The 20560-nt window shown below is 46.6% G+C and overlaps 2 protein-coding genes across 7 annotated transcripts in view; one reads left to right on the top strand and one right to left on the bottom strand.

The window, feature by feature from the left end:
• HUWE1 (HECT, UBA and WWE domain containing E3 ubiquitin protein ligase 1) overlaps positions 1-20560 on the top strand; it is a 177029-nt gene that overhangs the window by 24356 nt on the left and 132113 nt on the right. For all 6 annotated transcript variants that reach the window (XM_055069222.2, XM_055069223.2, XM_055069225.2 and 3 more), the window contains exons 8-13: positions 1020-1142; positions 5298-5369; positions 6097-6196; positions 9623-9723; positions 11287-11348; positions 17668-17756. In XM_055069222.2, the coding sequence (XP_054925197.1) occupies positions 1020-1142; positions 5298-5369; positions 6097-6196; positions 9623-9723; positions 11287-11348; positions 17668-17756 (547 nt within the window). The remainder of the gene's footprint in view (positions 1-1019; positions 1143-5297; positions 5370-6096; positions 6197-9622; positions 9724-11286; positions 11349-17667; positions 17757-20560) is intronic.
• Positions 13076-14909, bottom strand: LOC140213173 (piggyBac transposable element-derived protein 4-like). Its single transcript, XM_072284340.1, has 2 exons — positions 14725-14909; positions 13076-14627 (listed from the first exon to the last, which is right to left on the bottom strand). Exons 1-2 carry the CDS (start codon positions 14907-14909, stop codon positions 13076-13078), a joined length of 1737 nt encoding a protein of 578 aa, XP_072140441.1.

The following is a 20560-nucleotide window of genomic DNA, read 5'->3' as shown; positions in this document are numbered from 1 at the left end:
TGAATGCAGCTGAGTTACGGGTTCTGTTGCAGACAACTTGCTGAGGCAATCTTTGCTGAAGCAGTGGGCACTTTGAGAGGGCGTGTCAAAGCTTCCTGAACACTTTCGGCAATGTTTTCTCTGTGGCCTGAACAACATCCATCCATTTGAAATTTGTTGCGGGTGCTTTGCACCAATTTGTTTTGCCATCTGGATGTCAAGTTTGTTTGAATATCTCTGCGATCAGGCTGACCAAGTATTGTTCGGGGTGCAGCACCGAGCCAGATGTTGTAAAGGTACACATAAAATTTGACCGGAAACTTGCGCCGAGCATTTGAACCGAGCCGAAATGATCCGCAGTGGAGGACTCACTGCGATGACGCAGCGGCTATGGCATTCTGCTGTTAAGCGCGGAGCTGCAGGTTTGATCTCCAGCTGCCGTGGCCACGGTTACGTGGTGACAGAATGTGAGAACGGTGGTGTACGTTGATTTAGGTGCACATCAAAGAATCTCAGGTGGTCAAAATAGTTCCGAGCCCTGCACTATGGCGTCTCCCATAGCCTGTGTGTGGCATTTGGATGTTAAGCTCCACGAATAACTAAACCAATCATTTGCTCCATCAACAATCAAAATGTGAAGGCCGCACATGCTGCATGGACACTGCCGGGAGTTTTTCGGCACCAGGGCTGTGAAGGAAGAACATAAAGTTTAGAAAGAGCATGTGATTAGACCCGCCATCGTTCCTCAGTGGCTATGGTGTTGGGCTGCTGAGCACGAGGCCGTGGGATCAAATCCCGGCCACGGCGGCCGCATTTCGATGGGAGCGAAATGCAAAAACACCCGTGTACTTAGATTTAGGTGCACGTTCAAGAAACCCAGGTAGTCGAAATTTCCGGAGTCCTCCACTACGGCGTGCCTCATCAGAAAGTGGTTTTGGCATGTAAAACCCCATAAAAAAATTTTTATTTTAAGCATGTGATTAGCTGACTCTGCGTGTTATATATATATTTTTTGTTGGGTTGGTTTCTTGGGTGTGCAGAAATTTCCAGCCAGTGCCACGACGCTTCACTTTGAGTTCTACATGGAACCTTCAGATGGCACGGGAGCCAAGAAACAGCCCTCCACCACCGTCTCCGTCATCCACATGGAAAATGTGGACAAGGTTGGCTTTTCCCCACAAAGTCTTATCCTTGTAGTGGAGCTGATTGCTAATGCAGGATTCTAATCTCTTGGTTGCCAGAACGATCGGTAGCCTGATAAGTAGGGCACACGTTGCAAGAGCTCGGTTTGGTACTGCAAAAAAGAGCGAAAGGCAGGAGGTCAGTTGTTTGCTAGAGAAAAAAAGTGACGGGTGTATTTTCACTTGGTCAGGGTAAAGAACTGGGCAAGTTGACTGTCTTATGTCATGCAAAATGCAAAAATAACCTCCGGAAGCCCAGCAGGGGAGCATGTGTCCAAAATCTCAGTGCCCTTCCACTCGGTGAAGGATGGCCAGCGAAGCTGTGTATGTGGGCCCCTTAATGGCGCACTGTACCTCCGCTGCGGGTCGGTCCAGCGTTGCACTATCTTCGGGATCGGCTCATGTGTGAAGAGGGCTCAACGCCTGCTTCACCTCTGCCGTGGGTCGGCCCAACATTGCACTATCTTCGGGATCGGCCCATCTACGGAGAGTGCTTAACGCCTGCTTCACCTCCGCCGTGGGTCGGCCCGGCATTGCACCATCTCCGGGGTCGGCCCACGTATGGGGAGTTTCTTGCTTGCCATAACGACACGAAAATTTCCTTGGACATTAGTGGTATATAGCTTCGTTGTAATATGTTTAACATTAGAAAGCTGGTTGCAGTGGCCATAGAAACATCACTGACCTGATGAAAAGCAGTTTTTTTGGTTGGTTCTAGGACCTGTGCTGCCATCCGGACGATGTGATCCATGTGTGCTTGTTTCTTGCCAAAGCATTAGCTTTCAAAATGGCAGAATAGTAGCTCAGCCAAAGTGTGAGCTCCTGTTACCACGCACATCATAGAAATAAGTCAATTTGTTGGTACTTATGTAAGGAAAAGTTAAGCATATGCGAGTATCTGGGATGATTGAGTGCAATATTGTTTGCAGTGTCTAATACAGTCGCTGACCGATTTTCCGGACCTTGCGGGGACTGAAAAATCGTCCGCAAAAGTCGTTCAGCCCCAAAAAATCATATTTATTACACTTAGAGTGGCTTAAAAAAGTATCCAATAATGCCCTGCCTCGTACACGGTTGGAGGCCATCAAATTTGCTTGGATTTGCACAAGAGTGACGTCTCCGTATGCAGTCCACAAGAGTGTCACCACATTGGTGATCACCATGGAAATGGAAGAAATGAGCCACGTTTCTTCACACCACTTGGCTCTCGCGAATGCAGAGGAAGGGGCGCCGAGCACACAAATGTGAAGCTGCACAAACACTTGCTCTGTGGAGAAACCACGTGCAGAATGGTGACCAAAACTGAAAAGAAAAAGAACTGGCTCCCACACCTAGTGATTATGACGGTAGTGAACCAGGGAAAAAAAGAAAAAGGTGGCATCCCTGGGAGCATTTTCTCTGTCAAGGAAGAGTGGTCATGGCCTCTGAGACTAGAGGATGGCGCACGCTGTCTATCGATAGCGTGCAGCTACCAATCTTGAGGGCTATAGGGTGGGCCATTGGAAGCCAAGCCCGCAGAAAATACAACATGGTGTCCTCCAAGATCGGGTAGCGTGGGTCGGAACGAGTAATTTAGTGTGGAAAATAAAACTTTCGGACCTAAATTCGTCTGAAAAATCAGTCTCAAAAATGCATTACCTCTATGGAAACCCTGACGATAAATTTAGGAAGTCTGGAATATCCATCAAGTCTGAATTTTCGGAGTTCGAAAAATCCGTCGACTGTATATTGGACATAGCCGGGTTAACTTGCAGATATTTGAAACAGGTAAAATGTGGTTTTTGGGGTTTTCTGGAAGCCAAGGTATTGTAATTTATAAATACGAAATAAATCCATGACAAAAATGCTCTCTGAGCCTCGGGAGGATATACGGTAAAACCTCATTAATTCGGATTTCGCGGGACTGAAAAAGATGTCTGAATTAACCGAATGTCGAATTGTCCAGGGTACCAAGAGGACAATAAACAAATGCTTACTACATTCACGTGGTTGTATTAATGAATCAGCAAATCCTGTTTCCATTTTGCATAAAAGCAGTGAGGAAACTGCAATTTATAGTTCATCATTGTGACTGATTAGCGATCTCAGTGGCAAAGGCCTCGAAGCTTCTTTTGCTTTGCGGCTGCTGCACAAGACCCGAGTCTTCATCCAAGACATGCTTTTTTGCTTCTGCACACAAGTGATTAGTTTTGCTCCAGTGAGCTGGTCGGCAACAGATCCTCCATCTGTTGCGATGTAGACGGACGATCAGTAGACGGAGGTGAAGCCTTTGATGCCAGAGCGCAGGAAGCGGTGTCACTTACACATTGCAACGAGTCAAAACGAAACTACTGTTCACCGCAACCGTTCAGACAAAACCGTGGTTGCTTTCAACGCAATCGTGGATGGATGGTGACGATACGATTCTGAAGACATGCAGCCTGGGTGCAGTGAGTCAAAGCGCAAGTAGTGCTTGCTGCATTCACTGTGGACAAAAACCGTGGTTGTTACCGATGGTGTTATTAGTAGCTCGCTATGTGGATTCACCCTAAAAAATCCTCAAAAATTAACCGCACTGAAGCTGGTGTCGGCAGCACATTGTTCCGGAAACCAGATTTTCAGTGTCATTCTTGTTCCCGGTATGTTGCCGCACCTGCTTGCAAATTTCTTTCAGGAACGTCCATCTAAAGAACGAAATGCGGTGTCATATAGCTCTTTTAAAACATCAACCAGTTCTGATCACCCGTCATTTTGAAACAGCCAGCATAGCTGCTATTTTTTGGAAGCGGTTTCAGTGGGCTGGGTCAGAAAACCTTAAATGCACTGAAATGTGGTCGTCTTAACCGATAGATTGTTAAATATGGCATCGTCATAAATGGGTTCAACTGTACGGTCAATTGCTGGTTATTTGGACACCGATAATTAGGCATGCTTCATTATTTGGACAGCCTTGTGGCGCTGCCACTAGCGCCTCTACGTAGAAGCTTTGGACACCCTGCGGCATGCCATGTGATAATTTGGACTCCGACTGCACAACTGTGTGCTGATATATAGGCATGGCCACTAAGTCTAGCATAAATAGCAGTACAGTGGACTCTATTTAAATGGAACCTCAAGGGAGCAGGGAAATTGGTTCCAATTATCAGGAGTTCGATTTACTGAGAGACAAGGCTGAGTACAGTTGCATGAACACAAAATCAGCCAACCATGAGGATGGTGTTCTGTTTAAGAGGCAGTTCAGTTTTAAGGGATTTCCGTTTATTGAGATTGCACTGTATTTTCGTTTTGAGATGACATCAACCATGTGGCCTGCGCTCCACGAAACGAAAACTAGCGAAGCCAAGCCGACCTGTTAGTTGCCGATAAGAATTCAATGTAATGCATTGACTGTACTGTCGTTTATCTGTAGTCGCAGCATGACGGTGGCAGAGATGCGGGCCGTGAACTTGTAGCGATGCCTTCTGCTCACTTCTGCGCCACTCATATCCACTGTTCATGGCCAGCTGATTCTGTTAATGTGTGTGGGGCTTTGCTGTGACCACAGACGAAGCGTGGAATGGAATAGCGTAAAAGGCATTGATAGAAAATCACGGCTGCAGAATGTCTAGGCCAAAGACAAGCAAGCGCGTGTGCGTATTCTTGGACCATCACTTTCGAAAGATTTCATTCTCGCTATATTTGCGACTAGCACCGGACGCAACTGGCAGCAGCATTTCCTCACAGGGATAAGACAGCATGCTTGGCGCCGTGCCGAAAAATGCTGTAGCTCCCAGACACTGATGCTCCATGGTACTATACTCAAGCGAAATTGAAGGTATCTTCGATAGTGATTAACCGAGAAAACGACACACCTTTATTGGCCACTTGTGAAAAAGTCACCTATTTTTGATGGCATTCGGTATTTCCGACATATGATTATTCAAACGTTTCGGTGGTCCCAGTCGAGTCTGAATTATCGGTTGGCGACTGTACTCATTGCACTGATTTAAGAAAGACATTTTAGATTTACTTCATTACATTTGATAATTTTTTACATCTGACAATTTGTTATGTCCTCTTTACTATATCAAGCTTCCACCGTATATTTTTCTGAGTGTGCAGAGAATAAATTGAAACCTTTGATTAATATCCCTGCCTTTTTTTCCCCATCTTATGCAGATTACGAACAAGAACCCGTCACAGATCATGGAGGAACTGCTCGAAACATACGCCGTCCCGCCAGCCAAACATGTGCGTGCCTCCTTTTTTCTTTTCTAGCCGCTCTTGTAATTAGCTATTCCCTCTCTTAAGATGCCAATGATTGTGCCTAATGAGTCAAATGGTGTTGCTGCTGCAAGATGTTATTTTCTTCTGTTGCTCTTGCATTGCTCATTCCTTGTGCATTGAGTTCTGGCTTTGGAGTTAGTGCTTATAATTTTTAAACGTCCTTGTCAGGCAATTTTCCCGCACCGGTTTTTTTCTGACATCGTGATTTTGACGATATGTGCCTATAGCTAACTATTTGTCACCGTATAAGGATCATGTTCCCTTTCTTTTAAATAATCAGTAAACTTGGCAGCTTTTCGAATTATTGCTGTAAACAAAGGGCCTAAGCAAGTGACTACCCGAGAAATCCATGATGTTGCACTGAATGTCATTGGCGTGCACCACTCATTGGAAGCAATATTTGAAGTTTGACTTCGACTTCTTCTGCAATTAATATACCTCTTATGCCAAAGGAATGCTAGTAGGTTTGAAAAGGATATTGTAATGCTATACATTTGTTTCCTGCGGCTCTTCGATGTCTTTAAATAGTGCCTAAAAACAATTCGGAGCCTTCAATTTAAGGGTTTATCAATAATGCAAGTGTTGCTTCAAGGTATTAAGCACAATAAACCAACCAACCAACCAACCAACCAACCAACCAATGAGTGAATGAATGTCTATTTTGCTTTTGTTCTCCCTCCTTTGTGCCCAGATGCTGCTGCTGACACATGTTCGGTTAGCGCACAGCTTTTCCAGCTACCCAAAACGGCTACAGTGTGTCCAGGCACGGCTTCAAGCACTCTCCATACTTGGTGAGTATGGCATTCTGGGGTGCGACCAGTCAGGTGATTGATTCGATAGGAAAACCAATGCCATGTACAGTGCAGTCCACTTATAACGATACCACATATAACGATATATCGGTTATAACGATGGGTCGACATGAGAGTGTCATTTTATGCATTAGGTCTATGGGGAAAAAAACCATTTATAACGATAGGTTATTCACCGCATATCGGATATAACGATCAAAATTTTGCAGTCTGGACGGCGTTTTCCGTGCCAAATAATCGTAACATTTGCGTTGCTTAGTTCCCTGAAACGAACGATGTCGAGGCGAGGCGATGTTTACCTCCGTAAGTTCGTATCTGCCGCCATTACCGCGCAGCGCGTCTCGCCCCGCCCGCGCACGAGTAGGCGCAGCCAACGTTGGCGCAGCGCGCCACAAGATGGCGCTAGCTGCTTCATGCGCGTCGGCCACAGTCGCTCCGAAAGAGAGAGAAAGAAAAAAAAAAGAAGCGACAAGCAAAGCGGCGCGGTAGCGCCCGTCCCGCGTCTCTCTTGCGATAGCAGGCTGACGCCACCGAAGCAGCGTGCAACCAACGGTTCAACCCAGTTCGAAGATGGCGCCGACAAAGCGCAAAGCTGTGTCGCTTGACACGAAGATGGATATTTTGCAGGAACTCGATGCGGCTTCAAGGTGAGCGCCCTCGTGAAGAAGTATGAGCTCGTCCAGTTAACGATATCAACCATCTTGAAAACCGGGAGCACCGCGATTGTGAAGGCAGGAGCTATCAGCGGCCATTCCGATCAGCGGAAAAGGGGTTAGAGACCCTTTGAACGCCGATGTTGAAGAGGCGCTTTACCAGTGGTTCATCACCAATTGCTTCAAGAAGGCGGGCTTTGTGCGTAAGGACGAACTTCCCCAACCCGCTGAGACCGACCCGGTGGAAGTCGCTGACATAACCGAGCTCTGGGAGCTCGTTGCTACTGGTGACACAGGTGGTGTGTCGAAGGAGGGGTTTTTGACTGCAGACAGTGCTGCCTCGTTCTGCGATGAGGTCACCGACGAGGCGATCGCCGAAGATGTGCTGTCTCGACAGACGCAAAGTTGTGCGACGGTGGCGACGGCATCAGCGACAGTGACAACGAAATCCACAGTGGCTCCTTGACCTCGACCACGATGTCCACGCAAAGTGCACTATCGTCGATCGACTCCTTAATTGATTTTATGCATGCTAAAGGATTGCCGCCAGTGTTCGCGCAGCAGCTGGAATCCATGCACACCGCGGTTGTGAAGCTGAAGCTGCCGCAAAAGCAAGTGCAGATTTCGGACTATTTCGGCGCGCCTAATCCTTGACACGGTCATTGGCGCTAGAAATAAAGTTTGTTTTTCATGGCCTACTGTCTACATCATCTATTCTTTAGAGCAAGTAGCGAATTCGAGTTCAGAGCTGCAAAGGTAAAGAGCACAAACGCGTTTATTTTTTTTTGATAACTGCAGTCCAGATATAGCGATAATCGGTTATAACGATCATATTTTTCGTCTTTCTCGATATCGTTATAAGTGGACTGCACAGTATTTGATTGTTCTCATTGTGTGTGTGTGTGTGTGTGTGTGTGTGTGTGTGTATATATATATATATATACAGTGCAGTCCACTTATAACGATACCACATATAACGATATATTGGTTATAACGATGGGTCGACATGAGAGTGTCATTTTATGCATTAGGTCTATGGGGAAAAAAACCATTTATAACGATAGGTTATTCACCGCATATCGGATATAACGATCAAAATTTTGCAGTCTGGACGGCGTTTTCCGTGCCAAATAATCGTAACTTTTGCGTTGCTTAGTTCCCTGAAACGAACGATGTCGAGGCGAGGCGATGTTTACCTCCGTAAGTTCGTATCTGCCGCCATTAGCGCGCAGCGCGTCTCGCCCCGCCCGCGCACGAGTAGGCGCAGCCAACGTTGGCGCAGCGCGCCACAAGATGGCGCTAGCTGCTTTATGCGCGTCGGCCACAGTCGCTCCGAAAGAGAGAGAAAGAAAAAAGGAAGCGACAAGCAAAGCGGCGCGGTGGCGCCCGTCCCGCGTCTCTCTCGCGATAGCAGCTGACGCCACCGAAGCAGCGTCATAGCAGCGTGCAACCAACGGTGCCGCGTCTCTCTCGCGATAGCAGCTGACGCCACCGAAGCAGCGTCATAGCAGCGTGCAACCAACGGTTCAACCCAGTTCGAAGATGGCGCCGACAAAGCGCAAAGCTGTGTCGCTTGACACGAAGATGGATATTTTGCAGGACTCTCGATGCGGCTTCAAGGTGAGCGCCCTCGTGAAGAAGTATGAGCTCGTCCAGTTAACGATATCAACCATCTTGAAAACCTCCGGGAGCACCGCGATTGTGAAGGCAGGAGCTATTAGCGGCCATTCCGATCAGCGGAAAAGGGGTTAGAGACCCTTTGTACGCCGATGTTGAAGAGGTGCTTTACCAGTGGTTCATCACCAATTGCTTCAAGAAGGCGGGCTTTGTGCGTAAGGACGAACTTCCCCAACCCGCTGAGACCCACCCGGTGGAAGTCGCTGACATAACCGAGCTCTGGGAGCTCGTTCCTACTGGTGACACGGGTGGTGTGTCGAAGGAGGAGTTTTTGACTGCAGACAGTGCTGCCTCGTTCTGCGATGAGGTCACCGACGAGGCGATCGCCGAAGATGTGCTGTCTCGACAGACGCAAAGTTGTGCGACGGTGGCGACGGTATCAGCGACAGTGACAACTAGATCGACAGTGGCTCCTTGACCCCGACCACTATGTCCACGCAAAGTGCACTGTCGTCGATCGACTCCTTAATTGATTTTATGCATGCTAAAAGATTGCCGCCAGTATTCGCGCAGCAGCTGGAATCCATGCACACCGCGGTTGTGAAGCTGAAGCTGCCGCAAAAGCAAGTGCAGATTTCGGACTATTTCGGCGCGCCTAATCCTTCACACGGTCATTGGCGCTAGAAATAAAGTTTGTTTTTCACGGCCTACTGTATACATCATCTATTCTTTAGGGCAAGTAGCGAATTCGAGTTCAGAGCTGCAAAGGTAAAGAGCGCAAACGGGTTTGAATTTTTTTTTTTTTTTTTATAACTGCAGTCCAGATATAGCGATCATCGGTTATAACGATCATATTTTTCGTCTTTCTCGATATCGTTATAAGTGGACTGCACTGTATATATATAAAATATTATATCGGGGCTCGTTTGACAGAGCAGCATGGTTTATTCAAGTAATCTTAATGGGAGGAAAAAAAAGCTTTTCCTTCCTCCACGTTACTGCTGCAAGGGGCGCATCACTGTGCGTCAATGGGTGCAGTTCTTACATGTGCCAGTTCAGGGACTTGCAGGACTCTGGAATTCTCGCACGTGGAGCACTGAATATTTTTGCCTTTTTCGTTCTTGCCTTACAACAGTGTACTGCAGCGCAATCCAGGACAACATCAACAGTCTCCTGTACAACGGCCTCATTGAGGAGCTTGTGGACGTCCTCGAATTGAAAGATCCCAATCTTATAGTGAGTGTTTTCTTTTGCAGTGAGCCGTACACCAGGCTGCAGCTAAAACTGTGTTCACACAACATATCTTACTGAGGATAACTTAAGCTTGTCACAGGACAGCAATGGTGGGAACGGATTGTCTGATATATGAGTATGCAATTGAGTCTTTTTTTTTTTGTTTGTACGTGTGATACGTTGCACATTGTGTGTTTACATCCACGCAGTCTTGTTCATTACTAGCGATCATTCCAGCATCTGCCAGGACAAGAAAATGAAGTCATATTACAACAGGACAGTTCGTTGGCCTCATTTTATTGACTAAAGCGGAAGAAATGCATGGAATGTTCATGACTACACCGTTTAGCACAAATAAAAGTTAGGACATAAGATGCACGTTCACCTGTTGTCTTTAGGGGCACGAAAAATTCTACCGACGATTACGATATTCCCTAATACGGCCAACACTGACTTCGTGGTAATGGCCAGAAAATGAAACCTCAAAATTTCTTCACTTGGAGGTGGGTGCCGGCGGCCAGTGCCACTGGGCACCTGCGGAGACAGGCAAAGGCGAGGAGGTTGTGAGCGAGGGTGAGGGGAGCAGAGTTTCTTTCTCGCCCAGTTACCAGATGGCGCTAATTACCTATGCTGCAAAAGTGGCCGAGTAACTGAGGCCGGCCCCCGTTGAGGTTCAAAGCATGTTGATGGGGTGAAATGTAAAAACACCCGTGTGCCATGCATTGGGTGCATGTTAAGGAACCTCAGGTGGCAGAAATTTTACCAGAGTCCCGCACTAGGGTGTGCCTTATCAGATTGCGGTTTTGGCATGCAAGAACCCCATAACTTAATTTGGGATGACAAAATGGTACATGTAGTGTGAAGACTGCCAGTTCTTTTATTGAATTATGGATTTAGCAGGAGTGTATCCAGCATGGAACATGGCAAATGGCCAACACTCGGGCCACTTGCATGCTGCAAAGAAATCCAGCTGGAAGCTTTTGCTGCGACATAGTTTGTAGCGTTAAAAATAATTGGTTAACGAGAGAGGGCACAGGACAGAGCGGCCTTTTTTTCCATTAATTTTGTTTCAGCTATACATTTTCACAGCAAAGGCAACAAGACCAACTAGCCAAACCCTCTTCTTTAGTTGTCCAGCTGGAAGCATCATTTTAGGCTGTATACGAAACGGAAACAGGTAGTTGTTCAGTAGTGATTGAAAACATTATTTTATAGGACATTAGGAAGGGGCATTTGAATAGCATTTGGCTTGTTATATATACGCATTGCCGAGTTTCCAAGTTCACATGAATTTGGAACTGTGGCCTTATTAAACCTTCGAAACATACCTTTGGGATGGCACCAAGCTTAGAAACGGGCTATCGAGCAATTTCACATCGGACTCCCGTGTAATTCTGCGTTACATACTAACATTTGCTGTGATCCAGTTCTTCTCATCCAAGTTTCACTTTAGGCTGATGGTGCACAACAGTCTTTTCTTTTTCTTTTTGAAAGCCTCATGTGAAATGTCGAGCTTTCCTCCATATTGGTGTTGTGTGGTAAATTGTAATCATTTTTCTCTTTCAGGAAATCAAGGCTGCTTCTCTAAGAACGCTGACCTCTATCATTCACCTAGACCGTAATCCAAAGTAAGCACTCGCCGTTATTTCAGTGTGCTTGCATGACTGCATGTTGCATGGTTTGTTTTTGCTTGGCCCGTCTTGTTGCCTGGTGTGATGACTTGAGTTTCTCTTGTCTTTCTTTCTCCTCTTTGTTTTCTTTTGTCTTGCTTTTCTTTCTTTTTTCTATCATACTGGCTTGTCCAGCATAGATTTGAAGATCTACTTCAGGTTGGTCTGTTAGCATGCTTTTTTTTCTTTCTTGCTCCTCTTTGCCTAAAGGATTATGGCGTAGTTGGCCAGCTGCACTGTTTTCCTCTTCGATGTTGCATGCCTGCCAAGTTGCATGGTTTAGTGAGAGAGACTGTGTACTTCAAACCTGTCGTACTGTCGAGCCTTGCCATAAGGAAGCCGCATCTGACAAGAAAATATGTTCATAATGTCCAGTATTTGTTACAAGCATGTATTCGTTACATGCTGGTATTGGCAAGAAACACTCTAGATTTACTTTCGTTGTATTTGTTTAGCAAGATTTGTACTGCCTTAAAAAGACACTAAAGAGAAATTACTTGACCTGCAAGAGTAAATTACCCAACTATAACACCATAAAAGCCACGTCAACTGTGAGAACAGGCTTGGTGAGCCAGAAAAGGCACAAAAACGAAAGAAGGGTGTCGACGCTGCTATGTAATTTCTGCATCAGCCAGTCGTGTGAGGGTGCCTGTTAGGGCCTATTATATTTATTAGACTACAAGCTGGACACTGTAATATTGTACTCTAAAGAACTCAAGGACTGAACCATGAGAGTTTAGAGAACCTTCATTGCTCCGCAGTTGCCGAAATATCAAAAAATGCTGTAAAATCCGTGACGGCAAACTGACATAGTGATACTAGAGTTCTGGCGTGAAATTAAAGAAAAAATGGATCTTTGTCTTTCATTTTCTCTCCTAATAACCTGTTTGCACGTAATTAAGGAATAGTTGCTGGCCAATAATTCAGACATGCTTGATCATTCGTACAGCTGTGTAGCATCACCACCAGCCCAATGGACCTAATTTATAAGGATAACCAAAATGTCTGGCACCTTGCAGCATGTCATGCGATAATTCAGTACTCTGACTGTGTACTAATTTGGTCACCAAGTTTAGCAGAACTAGTGATATTTTCATTCGGATGTGTCGCTTCATGGTTATCGGCCATGTCACTGGTGCCTTCTTGAAACCGAAACTAGCGAAGCCCAGGGGATCCAGCAGTCTTCAGTGAGAATTAGGTGCATGCATTGACTGTACTTATTCCTATTTGTAGGGACAGCGTGACAATGGTCGAGTTACTGGCCACGATTTTGTAGCAATGCCTTCCGCTCAATTTATGCCACTCTTAACTCTTTCGTTACCGCGAGAAAATGGCCGTTTTTCATAGGTCTCGGTAGAAATTTTTTTGCCAGTACAAATAATACTCCAGAACATGTTGCAGCATGCCAAATTGCACATGATGGAATGCTCTTTCCAAAAACATAAGTTACAAAGCAAACAATTTATTAGGGAACACACAAAAAATTCGGAAAAGTGCCATTTTCGTGGCGAGTTGATGAAAACAAGAAATAAAAGGCACAATATCTACATAGACATTATTAACAAAGAAAATTTAGAATATACATTTTCAAGATCAATGACTCAGGAATACTGTCTAAAAAAATTAATTTTCTGTACCGCGCCGTTCTTCAGCTACATAACAAAAACTAAAGACCGGGAACAGCTTCAGCGCTCGTGCCATGCGGTGAAGCAGTTCCGTGTTTTCGTGAGGCACAGGTGTACTTCGCAGTTTTCGCAGAAAACGTTCGTCTTTTGTTCGATTTTTCGTTCCTGATAGCACATCCTGCAGTTTCGCCTTTTCCGCATCTTTTGCGGATGGTGCGGCACTTCTTTTGGGACAGGATATACTCTGGCAACCTCTTCATCATCAAGCTCGAGCAGCTGTTGGGTGAGCTCCAACCGAAAAGAAAGTTGGTCGAAGTGGGCGCTCCTCTGCAATTCCGGTGTTGAGAGGTGTTGCTGGCGGTGCTCTTGAAAAAGAATGAAGCTATTCACAACAGCGATGTCAATACAATGAAAGAAGAGTGTCTTCCACCACCTCACGCACTTCATCAAAACGTTAAAAGATGCTATCAGCTGATCCGACTTATCAACACCAAGCATCCCGGAATTATAGTCTTCAATCAGTACTGGCTTCTCGATTGGGATGATAGTCCACACGCCGCCTCTTCTCTCTTTTCTTGTGGCTGTAACATGCCTGTTGGCAGTGTGCGCTGTTGACATCATGTGAACGACCTTCCTGTCCTTCCACTGCAAATAGAGGATGTTGTTCCGTCGGAGCCACCGAACATCACCTCTCTTTGCCTTTTTCTCCCATGACACGTCCTTCAGTTCAGATGGGAAGCACCGACGATCTTTACGTGTCGTGCCACAAGCGAGGGTTTTGCGATTTAGCAGGTGAGCAAAGAGAGACGCAGATGTGTAAAAGTTGTCCATGTAGATAATGTATCCTTGATTGATGTATTTATCGCACAGTTGCGTCACGACATCAAATGCTAGTCCACTTGCACTAGCTGTTTCCCGTTTGCCTGCGTACACGTAAAATTGAACGGAATAGCCAGTCTGCGAATCAGCAAGCACCCACAATTTATATCCCCACTTTACAATTTTGTCCCGCATGTATTGCCGAATACCCGATCTTCCTTTCGATTTGACCATTCTTTCATCCACAGAGAGGTTCCGCGCAGGTTGAAAAAGTTCTGCTGATGTAGTATTCACGTGTTGCAGAAGCCACAATACGCGGTGCAGCCTGCCATGCGTTGCTACAGTAGTCTCCTCCGGATCAGTGACACTTAGGAAGCGCAGAAGTGCAGAAAACCGTCTCCTTGGCATAACGTTCCGAGGAAGAAGCCCTGAAAAAAGCCTACTGGTATTCCAGTAAAGGTGGATGCGTGGCACGTTCACAATGCCCATATAAATGAGCAGTCCTATGAACTTCACTAGTTCGTCGGGAGTCACTTCCTTCCACAACCCATCTCTTTCAGCATAGCTTGGAAGCTCCAAAATATGCATCCAAGCATATTTGTTCGTGTTCTTGCAGATAGTATTTATCACTTCTGCGGTGAAGAACAGGAGGAAAAAATCGCGCGCCGTTGTAAAATGTCTTGCGCTGCTCCGAAGTGCTGGGCCGAGATGTGCTCCGGGCGGCCTTGTTGGCGTGAACTGAAGTTTCTTCACAGCCGGTGGCAGCACATCCTGGCCTAGCGACGTACGGACCCTGCAGATAACAAGAATAGCTCTAAGCTTGTGCACAAAGGTCGGCAGATAAGCGCGCGCGACGCCGGTGACTGCTCAAGGCCGTAAAGGTAACTCACCGGTGAGCAGCTGCGGATGTCCCGGGCTGACTTGAAACATCGTCGCCATCAGAGCTTGAAGCAGAAGTACTGTCATCTTCGGACTCGAAGCTCGAATCCTCGTCACTAAAATCAGGTGCGGGTGAAGAATACTTTCCAGCAGAACGCTTTCCGCGCGGTGCAGTCGCGTCGGACGACGGCGCCATGGCAGAGACCGGAGCGACTGGCGTTGTAGCGATATAGTAACACCGGATGCGGCCCTCTGGCGGATTTAACAAGAGAAGCGAAACCAAAACTGCTGCAAACTGACTGTAAAGGCCAGGTATACATGTTGGACATGCGGCGGACCTTTAGGAATGTGTTTTTGTGGAATAAAACCACCCGGACTCCAAGTCAAAGCTCACTAGTGAATAGCTGGCGTCATTTTCGGGTAATTATCCCCACTCAATGCCGCCAGATAACAAAGCCGACAATATGATTCAATATTTGACTTGCTGGGAGCCTTTTGTTCACAAAAATTTGATTCTAATGCTGAATTACCACGAGTGGCAGTTTTTTTCCTCAAGCGCGGCCGCCACGCCCCCTTTTGCAACAACACGTGCACATTAGTTCTCAAAAAGGCGCATCAAAAATCAGAACGTCGCCAGAGCGGGAAAATTTAAACTGGTTCTACAAGTGCACTGCCTAGACTAACCACTGGATGGCGCTAGCTGCACGAGAAACGATTACAACATGTCGAAATCGGCCGTTTAAAGCATCGATCACTGGTGATCGATTTGAATAGGCGTGGTAACGAAAGAGTTAAGTGCCGTTCATGGCTGGCTCATGCCGTTGGATAATGTGTGCGGTGCGTCACTCTGACCAGTGAGGAAATGCAAAAATAAAGTAGGAGCATAAAAGGCATTGCTAGAGAATCACAGCCACCGAATGTCTAGGCCAAATGCACAAGCGTATGAGTGCTCAGCTATGTGTTCACCATCTCGGGCTGTATTCTTAGATCACTCTTGAAGATGCTTTCATTTGCACGATATTTCGCGTGACTGACACCAGATGTGCGACGGCAGCAATGTTTCTGCACTGTGATAAGGTAGCGTGCTTGGCACTTTGCCAAAAATGCTGCGGCATGTAGACGATAAGGTGTCTTGCACTGGCTACGTGAAATTGAAGGTGCACCACGAAAACGACGATCCGAGAATACGGCACTGCGCATCTTTTTCGGCCGCTTGTGGAACAGTCACTTATTTTTGCCTGAATCTGGTGTTTCGGACTTGCGATTATTCAAACTCTTTGGTGGCCCCCGTCGAGTCTGAATTATCGGTCAGTCACTGTAGTTTTTAATGAATAATGTATCAATCAGTATAAAGCGATTTTTTTCTTTTTAACATTCTTTTTCTTAGTGTCCCTCTAACGCTAGGTTTTTCGTGTGCTCACCGAGTGTAGTTTGATATGCAGCAGGCTGTCTGTCCCATGTTCATTGGTTTGCACTGTTTAATGCTACTTTGTCCCAACAACTTTGTTGTTCATCGTTTTCCTTAGTATTCGTCATCAATTATGGAAAAAGCTAGCTGTAACAGAAAGTACTTGCAGAGTTCCGCGGCAGTCACTGCTGTTGCGGTGTTTTCAGGGCAAACTCTCTTTGACGGTACGGGCAAAGTTTGGCTCTCGTTAATGGGGCTTAGCTAGACCCTTGGTTTCTCAGCATCCAAACAGGTTGGCCTGATGGGGTATGTATTAAGACATTTTATTCGTTACAATAAAAATTTCGCCTGAGTTGTAAATTTGTTGCGTAATTGCCATCTTCCCATATATGTTGACATGCGATGAGATGTGAAGGGCCTGTTTCCAGGCCTGATGTGGGAGGTTATTTGCCACTATTGTAAAACCCTAATGATGCATTTTACTTTTATGGTCTGATTTACAGTATTGAAGGAACTGTAATTTGAGGGCTGTAAAATAAGCCGCTGTTATTTTGATGATTTAGCTTGGTAGATATGCAGTATCTTATTATTCCATCCATCTGCTAGCACAGTCCAGGGTTGGCACCACTCCGTATTATGTGCCATGCACCATGCATGCACCTTTAATTTTTCATGCGAATGGACTATAGCATGCAAAGAAGGTCTGATGGTAAGCGTAATAGAAATCAATGCAGGAACTCTGTTGTATCCAGTGCTTTGTACAGTGAGCTTCATATTGAGATAGTAATTCTGAATCTGAGCGCTTTCTTATCGTACTTTCTCTGGAGGTGGGGCAAAAGAAAAACACCTGTAGTTCGTGGAACTCTTAAATTTGGTGTAGGTGTTGTGTAACAATTTAAAGCATAATAATTAAAGAAACTTTATGGTAAGGATTAAATGTACAACTGTCTACATCCCTAGGCTGTTGCTGTAGCTTTTGTGACTGTTAGAGCTGTGCATCAGCCACATGTGCAGAATATGCCAGTAATTGTCCGATCACTGAAGCAACACAGCATTGCGTGTAGTCAGTAATTCAGACAAAGACCACCTGAAAATGGGGCCAAGTGCTAAAGGCTTGAATAGTTCAGATGTATGCTTTAACTGAGACAGTCATGGTGTCCCAACAGCAGATGTCCCTTTTTGTGCTGCACTGTAAGTATACTGTAGCATGAAAAACGTCATAGTGCTGTTCTTTTAATTGCTACTGTGTTGTGCCAATCCTGCCCTCCTCGTACCGACAAATATCCTAACTTCATTGCCCATTACTTAACTACTCTCCTGTGCCCAAACCCTTTTCAGTGTGCTTACATCTACCCTCCACCGAATATAAGTGCCAGTATCCGTTCTATTAGTCAGTTTGTTTTCTTCATTTATGGAGTTGGACCCCTTTGAGTTTCCAAATGCTGATCAAAATCATAGTGCCCACCCCATCCAACTCTCTGTGCTTATCTCCTCTCGCTGCTGTGCTGTGAAAAGCTGACGCGTCTGCCTTGTGTTCTCCATCCAGGCTTGGCGCCATCGTGGATGCGACAGGCGCAGCGTCGTACCATGGCTTTCTCCCCGTGCTCGTCAGGAGCTGCATTCAGTCACTCACAGGTGAGGATGCATTTCTTGTCTTTCCCTCATAACACCACCTGGGTGAGTGATCCTTCTTTGGAGGGAGCTGCACGAGGCCATGTGCGCTAGCTGCCAAATGAAATTGCAGCACACTGCAAATCATTTGACAGCACTACTGCAAACAGATTAAAAACAATGTGATATGAAACAATGTTTTGTGTAATTGTTGGTGTGCCAGTATTGCCTACTACAGTCGAAACCGACTATATCGAACTCGTTTACATCGAATTATTCCATATATCGAACAATTTCTGGACACGGTATAGTTACAATGAGTATATATAGCAAAAATTACGCTTACATCGAACAAAACTAGTAGCGACTCCCGATACAGTGAAACCTCGTTAAACCGTAGTCGGCCGGAGCTCGGAAAAAGTGCGTACTAAACGGTAGTACTGTTTAACCGAAATAGATGACATCGCCCACTTACCTGTAGAAAACGGAACTCAGAGAGAGTGCGATGAAAGGGGAAAAAACATGCAGTATTTATTCACTTCGCGCGACATAAGTGTTAGTTTCGTTTGATGCCGCGGCGGCCTAGCACGACGACAGCAGCCTCAAACTTACTCAAGCTGCATGCCAGCTTCTCAGCCAGCCCCCCTCCTCTCGGCAAACACTCGCACGGCAGATTCCTCGTTGGCGTTACGTATTCTCCGTGCACGCGTGCACTAGTGCTGCATAAGTTCCGGGGCGCCTTTTTCGTTGCCGGGTGCCGGAGTTCGGAAAACTTTTCGTTTGGAATAGTTACGTTATCGCGCCCCTGTTCTCGTTGCGACGATTGCATTCACGAGGCTGACGTAACGCGCAGCTTCTGCCACTGTCTGGCCTGAATCGCCCGTGCTGTCGCTTTCCGTGTCGTCCTCATCACTGTCGCTAGTCGACACTTCGGCAACAACAGAGGCAGCGATGGCGAAAAGTCGAACCTCGTAGCCGACATCTCTTCGCGGTTGCAGCAGCGCTGCCGAGCAACTTCGCATTCCAAATGCCACACACTGTAGTCAACAGCAGATCCATGTCGCGGGCCAGCGCCGACTTCTTCGTGTCACGTTCGATAGCACGGACGATGTCTAATTTTTCTTCTATGCTGAGCACCCGGCGTCTTTTTTATCCGAGCTTCGGCATGACGCGAGTCCTCGCTTGCACGACGCCATAACGGTCTCTCGCTCTCTGGCACGGCGTCGAAATGATGTTGATGTTGATGCGGCTTCACGTGCAAACGCACAGGGCGCTTGGAGGCCGTTGTACCGATCTCTGAGGCTTGTTCTGCCGGACCGCCCGGTGGAGACGACGCACCGCCGCGTTTGCGCGACGAAAAGTGGAAGCGCTACGTTTTAACCGATGCGTACGCAATAAGCTGGTACGGTTTATGCGGATACTAAATACATTATGTTCAATGGCCGCTGAGTCGGGGAATTGACTTTACTACTTTTAAACCGAAACTACTGTTTAAGCGGGTTCGGTTTAACGAGGTTTTACTGTATATCGAATGTCAAGCGGCGGAAAGTGCCCCCGGAAGTTGGCTTTCCCTCGTGGTGACGGGAAAACCCGGCGGCGCGGCTCCATCCAACCGCTCTCCCTACGTGACCGCGCTACCTCGGAGCCGCCGACACCCCCCTACAAAAAATGATCCTGGCCCGCCCGCCCGCAGCGCTTGCTCAGACAGCCAATCAGAGGCTCTTGTGCTCTCGTCGTGCAAGATGGCGAAAGTGCGAGTTGTCTCGCTGCTTATCTGATTCATTGTGTGCGCCTTCTCCCGCAGTGTTGCCGTGATGAAGCTGCAGAATTCGCCTTTCGCCGTGAAGCTCGAAATGAGAAATCGGGTCGAACACGGTGACAAGTCGGATGTCCCCGCAACATACAAGATTCCGAGGTGCACTGTCGGCACGATTTTGAAGGGGGAAATTGGGGCTAAAGCGGCCTAACTCGCGACCCGGTGCCCGTAGTGCCTGTGGCGCCCGACGCGTACGCACGGCCGTGTACGAGCGGTTCATCCAAAATAGCTTCAGCCGTGCCAACTTCCGTGTGCTCGGTGCTGCCTGTAAATTCTGATTATTGCGACGAAGCCGTTGCCGTTGTTGCCGAAGTTTGGAGCGAGCTGTCAGAATTTCCGGAAGCTGTTGACGAATCAACGGTGGACGAGTTTGTGAGCGCAAATGATGGTGTCGCGACCACGGGAGAGCGTGTAAACGAAGACTACATTGCAGACATCGTGCCGAGCACAAGTGAAAATGGGCACAACGAGGAAAGCAACGACCGTCTTTGGCCCACATCCTCCGAAGTGATTGGTGCGCTCGCACTAGTCCGGTGCTTCTGCGCGAATGCGGAATGTTGCGGCCTCAGCTGCTCTGACTCCTTAAACGAAGTGGAAAAGTGCGTGCCTCGCACGCAGCGAAATTGCCCAAGCAGAAGAAAATGCAGGACTATTTCGTGCGAAACTAAGCTAGTTTCATCAATAAAAGTGATTTTATAAATGGTATGTGCTTTTATGGCATCCAATTATTTAGCAGGCTTATATCGAATTATGCTCTATATCGAACTGATAGGCGTTTTTTGGCGAGTTCGATATAGCCGGGTTCGACTGTAGTTGAAGGGCATAGAGCTTCAAAAGTATGAGCACTAGTGTCTGTGCATCACTGGTATTGCAGTCAAGCCAACATGGAAAGTGCGGGTTATGCAGTAGAGCCTTGATAGAATGAACTTGGGTATAATTAATTATAGGATATAACAAAGTAAATAAATTTTTTTTCTTGTTAAATGTACCGAATACAGTCCAATTTATTGGA

Source organism: Dermacentor andersoni, chromosome 9 (assembly GCF_023375885.2).
Source record: "Dermacentor andersoni chromosome 9, qqDerAnde1_hic_scaffold, whole genome shotgun sequence".
Lineage (NCBI taxonomy): Eukaryota > Metazoa > Arthropoda > Arachnida > Ixodida > Ixodidae > Dermacentor > Dermacentor andersoni.
The sequence above is the reverse complement of the archived record's forward strand: the minus strand, read 5'-3'. Positions and strand labels throughout refer to the sequence as shown.

Coding starts and splice junctions, on each gene's coding strand:
- LOC140213173 (XM_072284340.1), bottom strand. CDS start 14,909: ATGGCGCCGTCGTCCGACGCGACTGCACCGCGCGGAAAGCGTTCTGCT. Junction 14,628..14,724: donor ACATCCGCAGCTGCTCACCG/GTGAGTTACCTT, acceptor TGTTATCTGCAG/GGTCCGTACGTCGCTAGGCC.